This window comes from Malania oleifera, chromosome 2 (assembly GCF_029873635.1).
Source record: "Malania oleifera isolate guangnan ecotype guangnan chromosome 2, ASM2987363v1, whole genome shotgun sequence".
Taxonomy (NCBI): Eukaryota; Viridiplantae; Streptophyta; class Magnoliopsida; order Santalales; family Ximeniaceae; genus Malania; species Malania oleifera.
In genome coordinates this window covers 34,612,736-34,625,378 of record NC_080418.1, presented here as the reverse complement: position 1 = coordinate 34,625,378, position 12,643 = coordinate 34,612,736, and the positions used below count along the sequence as shown (strand labels likewise).

At 35.9% G+C, this 12,643-nt stretch overlaps 2 protein-coding genes across 2 annotated transcripts in view; one reads left to right on the top strand and one right to left on the bottom strand.

Annotated features, from left to right (window-relative positions):
* The window catches only part of LOC131149316 (DNA ligase 1), a 62,188-nt gene extending 60,863 nt beyond the window's left edge, over positions 1-1,325 (top strand). Inside the window, exons 15-17 of the mRNA XM_058099664.1 lie at positions 47-124; positions 246-323; positions 839-1,325. Of these exons, the coding sequence (XP_057955647.1) occupies positions 47-124; positions 246-323; positions 839-907 (225 nt within the window). The 3' untranslated portion in view covers positions 908-1,325. The remainder of the gene's footprint in view (positions 1-46; positions 125-245; positions 324-838) is intronic.
* Positions 1,326-7,361: 6,036 nt separating this feature from the next.
* Positions 7,362-9,052, bottom strand: LOC131149315 (uncharacterized). The gene is made up of 2 exons (XM_058099663.1): positions 8,701-9,052; positions 7,362-8,500 (listed from the first exon to the last, which is right to left on the bottom strand). Exons 1-2 carry the CDS (start codon positions 8,752-8,754, stop codon positions 7,742-7,744), a joined length of 813 nt encoding a protein of 270 aa, XP_057955646.1. The 5' UTR covers positions 8,755-9,052; the 3' UTR covers positions 7,362-7,741.
* Between the last annotated feature and the right edge of the window lie 3,591 nt (positions 9,053-12,643).

Below are 12,643 nucleotides of genomic sequence, written 5' to 3'. Positions count from 1 at the left end.
TATGGATTTATATGCATGCGGTGATTGTGCTTTTGGCTTTGTGCAGGTTTGGGAGGTGAAAGCTGCAGACTTGACTATTAGTCCCGTTCATCGGGCTGCCGTTGGAATAGTGGATCGCGACAAGGTTGAATGGATTATTTTTTATGTTCATTAGACTACTTAAATATTTTACTTCTGCTGTTACAGTTGTGGAACACAACCTAAATATAGGCTGATTTTTTGTCATTTGTGTGGTCTTTGTTAAGGGCATTTCTCTCCGTTTTCCACGTCTGGTTCGTGTCCGCGAAGATAAGAATCCAGAGCAAGCCACATTATCAGATGAGGTGAGGCACAGTTCTAGTTGTTTGATAATTGATTTTTCCAAAGTAATCAGTAAATAAACAAAAAAAGAACTCCATTGCATTGGTATTCGGCACTGCGACAAACACAAGTGCCAATATCCTAGCAAAACATGAATCCATACAAATAAAAGGTGGTATATTTTCATTCTGGAATGTAAAATCTAGTGCTCCAAAGTTCTAATCTATTATTTTCCTCATGTTTTTTAGTAGAGGGGGAAAATTATTGCATTATAATTCTATTTTTAATATCATTATTAATCTATTTGGCAATAATGTAAATCTCATCTAGATTTAGAAACAATTGAACATCCTCACCAAGATATACAAGTGAGATGACACATTTTCACCAATGTCCATATAAGTACACATCCAATACATTTCAGTCTAGGGCATTTGCTGTACAACGATCTCATTCCTGTTCCATGAACCATTCTGCAGTCTTGGTAAAATTGCTCCTGCTGTTGGATTGAACTTTCATGTTTTCCTCTTGTTGTCAGGTTGCTCAAATGTATTCTGCTCAAAAACATAATCACCAAAACATTCAAGATGAAGATGAAGATGACTAGGCTTAGCTAAATTCTATCCACCTTCACTCAATTTTAAGATGTGATTCCCCTGGTAAGGATTAGAAGCATCAATTCAGAAGGCGAGTATGTCTCAATGTGCATTTATGGCTCCGTTCGAGGTCAATAATTGAATGTGCAGCATGGTGGTCGGCCACTCTGGCACTGCTGCTAGATGAGACTGACCTGTGGGGTGTGTAATGTTAAAATTGTTTGATGCTGAAAATTTTCAAATTTTGACCATGCGTTACCCAAAGAATTCTTCCAACCATCTGTAAATTATCAGAAAGTTTGGCGGGTCCAAATGGTTTATCACTCGCTTGTCTAATTTTCCCTTGGAATCCCTTTGTAATTGGCATTAAACTCTTTTAAGACACGATGCTTCTCCTCTCTAGATTAAGAAGGGTGCAGTTGATGATGATTCCCTTGAGCATTTATGTTGCTAGCAAGTTGGTTGCAGCCAGTCCTCCATCGGTCGCTGACCCCGCCACCTCATGTTAGCACAACATAATATGCCTACTTCTCGACTCTCGTCTTGACTTTGAAATTTCCTAATGCAATTGCAGGGCTCTAATCCGTTCACAGATCCTTCCATTCTTGTCAATCATAGTCATTATGGTGGTGGTTCTTACTGTTGGTGGCGTGGTGTGGAGGGTTGATTGGAATAATAAAAGCGTCAAAAAAGCATGTGGTTCAGTTGATTTGATGTTAGGACTATGCCATAAATAGATTGGCGTTGTTCTGTGTCTGGGGTTTGTGCAGGGCCCCCGGTAAGCGCAAGGAAAATGATCAGTGGGTTGCAGCATTGATTGAACTCCCGTATAAGCTATAAGCCCGAGGGCCCTGCACCCTATGGCTGCAGGCACCATCCCAATGCCCCTACGGCTTGCGAAGGGGGGCTGGCCTCGGAGGCTCAGTGGTCAACCAAGTCAGCCCCCTCACTCAGTGACAGTGAGTAATTGGGTCAAGTCGGTGCTAAAAAAATAAAAATAAAAATAAAAATAAAAATAAAAATAAAAATGCAAGGCTCCATGTGTCCATGGAATCGTGAAGGGGGCCACACTCGATGCGTGTCACGGTCTCCCTCTGCATGCTAGAAGCGGCCCCTGCTATTCCTGATTTCCAGCTCCGCTTGCGTTGCGTGGCCAACATTTTCCGCTCCCAAACACGTGATGAGAGAAATCGTGGGGGGAGGGCTCTGGGTTTTGTTCTCCTTTTTCCCATTTGACGGAGGTTTTCTCAGCCTCCTGTTTGTCTTCTTCTTTGTGCGTTTGCGTGTTGCTGCTGCCTCAAGAGTCTCAGCCTCTGGGATTTCACTATTTCTACGGGTTCCGTCAGTTCTGTCTATTCTTGTTTTGATTGATAACGATTTATCGTAGGGTGTGAAATGTGACGGGCATTCTAGTTTTATCCAGTTGTTACTTAACTGGTGGAAGCCTTAAACGGGCTAAGAAAGGGGACCGCAGAGTCATGGGCTGCGCCTCGTGGACCGCCCAACGCGACCACCCGCCAGAGGTGGCGTAGGGGGCAAGGTGCAGACTTGCAGCCCACTCCACTCTCCACGTGCCACCCGCCCCCTTCAACTCTCACGTGCAACCTTTTCTGCACCGTCAATTCAATTCAAAACGCGGGCACGGCCCAATCTACTACAATAAAAACGTGAAATCAATTTGTTCCCCAACTCTTCAGGCCCGTTTCAAGTTTGTATAAATATTAGTAAAATAAAAAGAGGAATATTAAAAAATCATTGGTTAGAAAAGGGATTGAAATAAAAAAAAAAAATGGTAAAATAATAAATACAAATTTAATTTTGTATTGTCATTAACACATTTCTTTTTTTGGGATTTAAAACTAATATTACTTGATATAGTGAGAAGACAATTGAACATAAGTTTTCTAGTTTTCAAATTGAATTCTTGGTCCAAGAAGTCGGCAGTGTTTTAACATTACAATGCCTAACTTAGTTGTAGATTTATTTTAACTCATAAAAAAACTGTAGGGATTATACTATGCTTTTGACAAAGAAGTCCTTTAGGCCAGGCCATGAGTTTCTTCTTCAAATTGAAAATAATAATAATAATAATAATGATGATAATAAAGGAATAAAAACGTAGTTTTTCGCTAAGCTTGGGGGGTTGCCCATTGTTTCCAAGCCATGAGTCAGTTCCTCTTCCCACACCATTGAAGACGGCTGGAAAAATTATTCTTTTAAAATTAATATATCTATTTATATAAAGATACAACACAAAGTAATATTAAAATAGAAAGGCAACATTTGCGTGTCTAATGTGTGTGTGTGTTTTTTTTTTTTTTAAGTTGTAGAAATCGATACTCAGGTAGAACCCTAAGAGCCTAAATTATGCTGTTATGTCCACCATATGAATGTGACCCCATTCGCCTATATATGCAATCAATTGCCTTATTTGTCTCTCTACGAAGACAGACTGCATTTTATTTTATTTTATTTTGTTAAATACATTCTGCAAAATTCTCAAGAAGATAATAATAATAATAATAATAATAATAATAATAATAGCCCAAGGATAGTTAGCTTGGATGGATGGCATGGCCCTGTCGCTTGCAAGTCTCCTCCCTCAGCTTTAAAAAAAAGTTCCCCAGACCGGTGTCCAAGTCCAAGTTGAAGCTAATTGAAGACCTGCCCAACACGCCACAACTGCTTTAGCCATACCACTAGATGTAGGTCACTAATTTTGTAGCCCTAGTTTTTCAAAGGCAATTAAAGAAAAAGCGAAAAATTAAGCTATAATTAGCTGCAATAATTTTGTTGCAATAGCTCATCCTTCATGTTCTCTTATGGGTATTTAATAAGAATTAATTTTATTGGACAATCTTTCGCTAAAAAGCTACACTAATTTTTCCTTAGATTTACTGAAGTAGGTTTTTTTTTTTTTTTTGGCTGTTCAAAAAATGATAGCCACTTTCCTTAAAATTTAAATATAAAACATCGGTTGTTTTCGTGCCTTAATAACAATTTTGACCCTTCAAATAATAAATGGAAGAAGTCTTAATTGCAAAAATATTTATAAAAATGAAAGTATGATAATTTTATTTTTTCACTAATTAAAGTATAAGATTTGTATTTTGAGGATTTTAGATTCAAATCATGAAAAAGTGAGAAGAGAAACAGGATGGGAGAAGAACTTACCACTTGTCATGCAACAAATTAAATAATGAACTTTCTTTACAATATTTGAACATTAGAAAAGATCAAAATTTTTTTTGTCCTTTTTATAATAAATCTCAAATGTTGTGTATTTTGTCGAAAATTTTTCGAAAAGCAATCGATGATATTGAACTTAATTAAAATATTTAACTTAAGCAACTTGAAACAATAATATGGTTGAAGTTTCAAACTTGGGAATTATTGCAGAGGTGGCTTTTTGCAGTATGAGCCAGCCATGTTTCTAGAAGTATAGAGTGGCTATGTGTGTGTACCATAGCTTGCAAAAACTGCAAATTAGTCAATAAATGTTTTGATATATAGTGGGGAGGCTAAGATAAAGATGTTGAAGCAGTCTTGAGTCCAAACTCAGGAATAGACGGGGAGAGGAGAGGTGCATAAGTGAAGACTTTTGGCTTTAGCACCTACACAGCATGAAACTAGGAAATTCTGAGCTATGTGTTTGGTCACATGCAATGATGGTAAATGATTGTGGTACAAAGAAAAAAGAGTATGATTCATAATGCAAGCCTAAAAATAGGAAGAATCAAAGCTGAAAGTGACTATCAACTTAGTTGAAGTAACTCACCAACTTGTTTTCAACCATTGATTGGGAAAAAAAAAAAAATCTGAAAGAGATCCATAGAGATTAGCCTTGGAATAATTAATTGTTTTATTACATAGAATCGTATAGTGATGATCTTTTCTATATTTTGTTTATTATTTTGAATATCACTTATAAGATTATGAACACATTCAACAAAATAAAAGAAAAAAAAGGGGAAAAAATAGAAGACAATAATTTATGTGATTCATATAGTGTTTATGTCAATAGAGTTGTCATAAAAATTTCTACTACTTCATGAATAAAATGTTTTAGTGCTTCGATCCTTGACTCCATATATAAATAATATTAATATATGAATTCAAAATAACCTCATATACATGAACTTTGCATTGGGTTAAAAATGTTATATTGTACCATAGGGAGCGAAGGATGGATAAGTCAAACCCTTTTAGCCTTTTCCCTCCATATCAAACCTTCCCTTCCTTTCGTATCGACTTTTAAGTAGATCACCATCTAAATATAAGCTACAATTAACAATGCCCACATGAGCAAACATTTAACCATTAGGAGCTTTTTAGACCTGCACATCAAACTAAAATTAGATTTCACAAATTTATTTTCTTGTAACATTGAGCAAGCTCAAGCTTTAGTTTAGCCATCTTAATAAGTTGAATTTCACTAGTAGTAATTAATTTCCCTTATCTTGTGATATCTAATTGCAATGTACCCAATGTGATAAACCTAACTGATTGCTAGTAGATGTGCTACAATATGAGCAACACCAACAATTATATTCTTGTCGAGTCTCAAGTTTAGCTACTATTCTTTCAATCATATAGCTTTTTTTGGCAACCTCTTTTGCTTTCATATATTCTATTTCAATGGTAGATAACGCAGTAACTAATTGTAGTATGGATTTTCAAAAATAGGTCCAACCACCATAATAAAAACATAATTTGTAGTGAACCTTCAAGCCATCCAACTTTTACAATATATATGTATATATATAATTTTCTTTCCTTGTTAGCCTCTTGCAAACATTTTACCTTTCATCTACCTAGCATTTTCGATATGCCAGGTTTTCCTTTTTCGTCAAACTTAATTTTTATGTGTTTTTCCTCGCCATGACTCACGAAGGCAAACCTTAACACAAACCTAGTGCTCTAATATTAATAATTTTGAATATAATTTGAGAGATTATGCAAACATGTGGTAAAATCAAAAAAGAAAAAAAAGAAAAAAAAAAAAAGACAAGAACTCAGCAATTAAATGCGATTTGGTAGTGGGCATATGTTGACAAAATTCTCAGAAAAATATTTCTACTAGATCATAAGTTAGTTATGTTAAAAACAAATATATAGCCCTTATGTAAAAATTCTAAAATATCCTCATATGACAATATATGAATAGTAGACCCTTATGTAAATTACTATATATAATCAAGTGGGGTTTCACCACTCCAACATCACTCAAACACACAACTATGCCTTCCATTACCCAAGTCTTTTTAGACTTCACATCATAAATCTTTATGACGATATATTAATACTATGACAATATATTAATACTAGACCCTATTATAAATTACTGTATATACTTACAAGGGGTTTCATCACTCTAACATCACTCAAACACACAACTATGCCTTTCATTACCCAAGTCTTTTTAGACTTCATATCATAAATCTTTATTCCCACAATAAATTTCAAATACACCATCCTCCAAAGATAAGTCACTACTCCATGCATATACATTTATTTTTTTAAAATTGGGGTGGTAGCATTTGGTATGGGTAAAAAGCCAAAGAGAGGAAGAGGAAGAGGCTTTGCGCATTATATAGATCATACAAGTAATATTTGACTCAAGTGAATGTTTTGAGATTGTGCTGTAAAATTTCAAAATTCAAATTTATGTAAATTTAAATAAAATTTAATATAATCTTCTATTCCACTTGTCCTTGTCTGCATATGAGAATGAATATCAATATCCTCCAAAGAATGGGAAAGTAAATATTTAATTACGACAGAATTGTATAATTTCCCATCTTTAAATAACTAAACGTCTACCTCTGAGATATCCAACAGGTGTAATCATTTCCCATTGGGCTAATAAAACTTCTGTAGTAATGGGGCCTAGATTAGGAGCTAATGTGCTTTGCATGGTCAGCAGATTTCTAACTTGACAAGTCCCTCAACAGTCTGCACTGCAATGTGATTGGTTAGTTGGATACCAAACCAAACCAGACCTGGTTTTGCTTTTCTTGAGGAATAAAAAGGTTGATGCTGAAATAATTATAAGCAAGGAAGAGTGGGGGGCAGATTGAAAAGAAGCTTTACTGGCTCAGGCTACTCATACTCATACTGTGTGTAATTAAACAAAACAAATCAACAATCTTAAAGAAAGAAAAGGAGGGAAGTTATTTGAGAAAAATAAGATGAAGGATTTATATAATCATACATCACACTACCACTAGATACAGATTCCGATTTGTGGGTACCACTTAACCAGACAAGGAGAGCTTTGAGCCCCTTCGGTTGTTGGCCATACCTCCCATCCCCTCCCGGCTTCAACAACTCCACACCCATCATTTTAACCTTTGAAGTGATTTGTCACACCACTCCCTCAAAACTCACAATCCCCTCAAAACCAAAAAGAAGAAGAAGAGCACACAAGAGCACAACACGCACACACGCAAGAACACACTCTCACACCCACAACCAATTAACTTAAGAAGTTCAGAAAATTACATGTTACAACCCACCAGATCATTGGAGAAATCAGCCCCTTTTTCAGATCAGGGAGGAAAATTGAAACGTGAAGACGGAGACAAAATCTCCATTCTCCATCACCAACACTTGCCAAAAAGCAAAAGACTAAAACCAGTTTGAACTCCCCCTCTTCCTCTCTTTCTCACACACACACTCTCTACTTGGTTAAGTTGAGACCCTTTCTAGACCAAAAACTCTGTACAAAAAGCTTAAAATCTTGATCAGTTGAACAACCCATCTTCCAATTTCATCCCCACTAACAGTACAGAATCGTAGATATAAGTAGGAACTATATATAAGTTACTATGTAGCTGTAGTTGTCAATGGAGAACCACCCTCGGGAACTTGGTCTCCGGGGAGGAATCAGACCCTTCGCAGAAAGCCCTTTTCCTGTTCACTCTGCCACAGCTGGTGGCGATGTTGGAAGCATTGATGTTGATTAAAGGATCGTGGTGGAGGAGCTGCGGCGGCGGCGGCGGCGATGGGATGGCCACCGGTGGGATCTCAAATGTGTCAATTGGCGGTGGTGGGTGTCTCCACTGAGGAAGCGGCCCCGCGAGTAAAAGGGTCTGCAGGAGAGGACCCGCTTTCATGACTGCCTGCAAAAGTTTTCCCTTTTCCGGCAATGGCTTCTCCGGCACCAGTTCTAGTGCCGAATCCGGAACAGAGTGGGGAGGATGAGGGGGTGGAGGCGCCGCTGCCACCGCCGCTAGCTTCAGTGGCGCAATTGGGTCCATGACCGGAGAGGAAACGATGCTTTCTTCGCAATCTGAGGAGGAGAAGCCATTGTTGGAGTCTATTCCCCTTCTAGGTTCATCTTCAATGCTGGAAATTCCAGATAGTGGGGCGTTCTGTTGGTGCTGGTTGTGGTGGTGTTGTTGTTGAAGAATGATTTTTTCGTAGAGAAGTTTCTGGCATTTGTCGTGTGCTTCATCTCTCTCTCGGATGGCTCTGGTGAGGAGGTCTTTGAGATGGGTTAATTGGTCCTCTCTCCTTCTGAGCTCCTCTTGAGCGGCTAGCCTCGTGGATTCCAGCTCTAGGGTTGTGCACAGAAGAGAATGCTTTAGGTCATCCATGCTCTGTGCCATCAAAATGCAAAAACAGCGGTTAGAATTTTTCCCAAATTGAACACAAACAGAAAGAAAGGGGAAAGAAAAAAGAGACCACAGTATGTAAGATTAAGCAAAATGAGGAGAGAAATTAAGCCCATTAATCCTAGAGAAAACAAGAGACGAGAGCAGTGGAGGGCAGTGTTTTGAAGGAAGCAGAGATGCTTTACCTTGCCTTGGCAGTAGTAAGCCCAACTGAGCAGAGAGTTGCGTTGGGTGTCCATGCTTTTGCAGTGGACTGCACCTAATTCTTACTCTCGCAAACCAGAGAGAGAGAGAGAGAGAGAGAGAGAGGGTAAGAAGGGAAAAGAGAAAAAGGGGAGGGAGGTGGGTTTATGAGTAACCTTCTAGCTCTTATAAGCAACTAGGGGAGCTAGTAGTTCCTACTGTTTTTTTTTAGTTTCTGTTGCTTTTCTGCAAGGGGCTGGACAAAATCCACAAGAGGCCAAAAGGCTACAAAGACCAATCCCCACAGAGTCCTCTCTCTCTCTCTCTCTCTCTAGTCCACCGTAGATGAGGGGCTCTATGACTATGAGTATGCCTTGTTGATGAGGGCAAGGTCCGGCGGTGGGATCAGTAGTCACACTGACCAGCTACAAAAGCGGGAGTTCAGCTTAATTTGGATCCGTTTATTTGAATTGACTACACCTTCTCCCTCGCCCATGCAGCTGCGGTCATGGTCATTTTTCGTTTTTGGACCATTGAGAAGGTGAGGTAGTACAGTACATCTCCCTTTCTCCCCTCTCCACTTCCCTCTCACCCCCTCACAGGATTGCAATTTTGCAACTCAACATTTCTCAAGTCCCATTTAGAGTTTGAAAAACATTAGGTAAATGGAAAAATAAAATGAAAGAAATCACTACTTATCAAAAAAAATTATCAAGAAAAATCAAAAAAATAAATAAATTATATAACAAATTAGCAAATAAAATTTAATTTTACATATTAAAATTTTAATTTTGCTTATCATGTGTTTTTCCTTTATTGTTAACCATATTAAAATAATTTTTTATTTTTAATAGTATCTAATATTGAGAGAAAATATAATTAAAAAAACTTAAACTCTTTCTTATTTTCCATTCTCTTTTTTTTTTTTTCTTAAGTTAGATCAAGAACTTCGCCTGGGAAAAGGAAAAGAAAAGAAAAAGGGAAGAAACTCATTTTCTCTTGTATTTTCTTTCTCTATTAAATTGCATTCAAAACGAAAATTTATTTTAATATAACTAAAAATTAAGAACAACTAAATATTAATGCTATGTAAAATTAAAATTTTATTTATAAATTTGATATATTTTTTTTATTTTCTTTCTTACTTTTCTCGATAATACCAAACATGAAAATGTGAATTCCTTGATATTTTTTTTTTTCCTCTCTTAATATTTTTCAAATTCCAAACGGATGCTTAATGGGTGAGGTGTCTCCTACCATGCTAAGGATAGCTGCAGGCTTATTCATTTGATTAAAGGGCAAATAATATTGTCACATTCACACCCTTAATTCAGGTTGTTGCAATATTGACATTTTTAAACTGTGACACTAAGATTGTTTCAAAGAAATTGGCCGATAATAATGCGCGTGCAAGTAATATAATTAGTAAAATTCTCTAATCTAAGCATGCATACATTAGTACCCACGCCTACAATTTACGAATTACTACTTAGATCAACCACTTGGATCAATCATAATAACTGTCAAAGATATTTTTTAGAAAAACTGAAAAATAAAAATATACTGATTTTACTTAATTAGTTCAAACAGGTAGAAAAAAAAATAGTTCAGATTAATCAAAAAGGTATGTAGACTAAATGTTGAACTCTGTTTTTTTGTTTCTTGAGAATATATTAATTATGTGTATATTAATTTGATGCATGTGGTCCAAAAGTGTTAGTCCATCTACCTGCCCTAAAAATCCCAATCCCTTTACCGACTCTCATATCATATGGAGCCAGAAAATGAAACCATTTAGACCAAATCTCAAACCCTATTGTGCTATTTCAGAGTATCATCTGCTTTCCAATTTTTTTATAAAATATAAAAAGGGATCATTGTATTTTAAAAAATAAAAATTATTATTGTTTCGAATATAAAGGATTTAGATCAAGCCCACCCTTTTTTTTTTGTAGTAAAAGTATTTACGAGTTCTCCGGAGAAATATGTTAGTTTGCAAATTTCCTTTTGGCGAATCGGTGAATTAAATGAAATAACAATTAAGAACGTTCCCAGAACTTAAATACATATTTATAAATTTTTTTTAGATATACAATTGTTTATTTACATGTGTGTCTACGTACTAGTCATCACATGCCACCATGAATTTTCTTTCACGTCGGCTCATTAATTTTAACACATAAATCCAAAATTTTCTGTAATTATTTTCCAACTGTGTGACTTCAAGCTTTTGTCTACCTAAAAACTCTCCGCGTGAATGAACAGATTAATTAATATATACAAATATTATATATATATATATATATATATACTCATGCATGAGCTGCATGGAATGGCTTGTTCTGAAGTATTGATTAATTCCAAAATTTACAAACCCACGGGCTTATGTTTGATTAATTCTAAGAATCTCCAAAGATTATTATAGATTATACAAATTTTGTAATTGTTTGCATAATATTATAACGTTATAATCTTAAAATTGAATTGAATATTAGAATATTGGAATTAGGCCGATAGGAGGGTTTGTTTTAATCTTCCACTTCAAAATTCGAGAGAATTTCGGTTTGATTTCTTATATTAAAAAATTGTCTCATTCGTCTTGTTATCAAATTTAATTTCTTTAAATTTTGGACTTCTTTGCTAACTTCTTCGTCTCAACTCGAAGGTCAGAATCTTCCAATTTTTCTATTCATACATATTTTAAAGGGCTTTGTGGTTTGAAAATGCAATCACTTGTTTTTATTTTATACGGTTGAATTTAAAAGATTAGCCCTAGATTTGAAGTTGATCACAGATGAGATATGGTTTATTTAGAAAAGACGTATAGTATATTCACTCATAATGTATATAATAGAAGCAAAGACGAAGAATATGAACAACGGTGCCCTAAGCTTCATATATGACTTTTTAGTTTTGTGAATGGTTGACAATATTTTCTCATTCTTTGTCTTTATAAAGCCAGCTAATTAATATTCACATTTTTTGATAGATAGGTAATGCTCACATTTTTCACCCTCAGATTTACTCAGTTCTTTGGTTTTTATGCAGCACGTGACATTTTCATTCGATTGTAAATATTCAATTCACTCAAAAACAAATAGAACATTTAGTTAATTTTTTTTTTTACATTTGTTGCATTTGATACTACGAATTTGGAATCATGACTCTAACATACACATTTATTATTATTTGGAATAAAATTGCATAAAGCTTTGCATTAAGGATAGTTAATCCATTTAAAAATTCACAAAATTTACAATCTCGAATGGCGTGATCATGGGTTTGTTTAAGAAGTTTTGGATAAATCAAGGAAGAAACTTGCATTTGGTTTTTTGTTTTTTTTGGAGAGATATACAATATGAACGTGCGATGCATGAGACACCTAATTTTGACAAAGGGAGGGGAGTTGCATATGGGGGGGCGGCATGCATGTGCCCATCAAGCTCATGGAAGACTGCAACTTACAACCCTCCAAAAAAGAGTGAGAAAAACTCATTTCAAAATTGTCATGATATCCAGAAGCCCTATAGATATATATATCTCTTATTGTATAAACAAAAGAGTCAAGGTGTTGCAGTTTCCTTGGTCAGTAAAGGGAGCTGGTGAACCAAACTTTGTCACCAATGTTGGCAAAAGAATGGTATGGACCCCTATTCAGCACATCAAAGTCCTCTCACAAAGAAACACCAAGCCTCCCATTTGACTTACTCAAGACCTCTCTCTCCCCACCCCCCAAAAAAGTATCAAATACCTCTCTCTCTCTCTCTCTCTCTCTCTCTCTCATACTTGTTATGGTTAAACTTCTCAGTTGAACTTCTCAGTTGTCCATCTTTAGTTTATAGGGCTTCCAAACTTTTGACCCAGTGATAGATTCACCTTCCCACTTTTTTTTTTTTTTGAGATGGGAGTTCAAGTCACCTTAAGAACATATTTAGAAAATCCAGT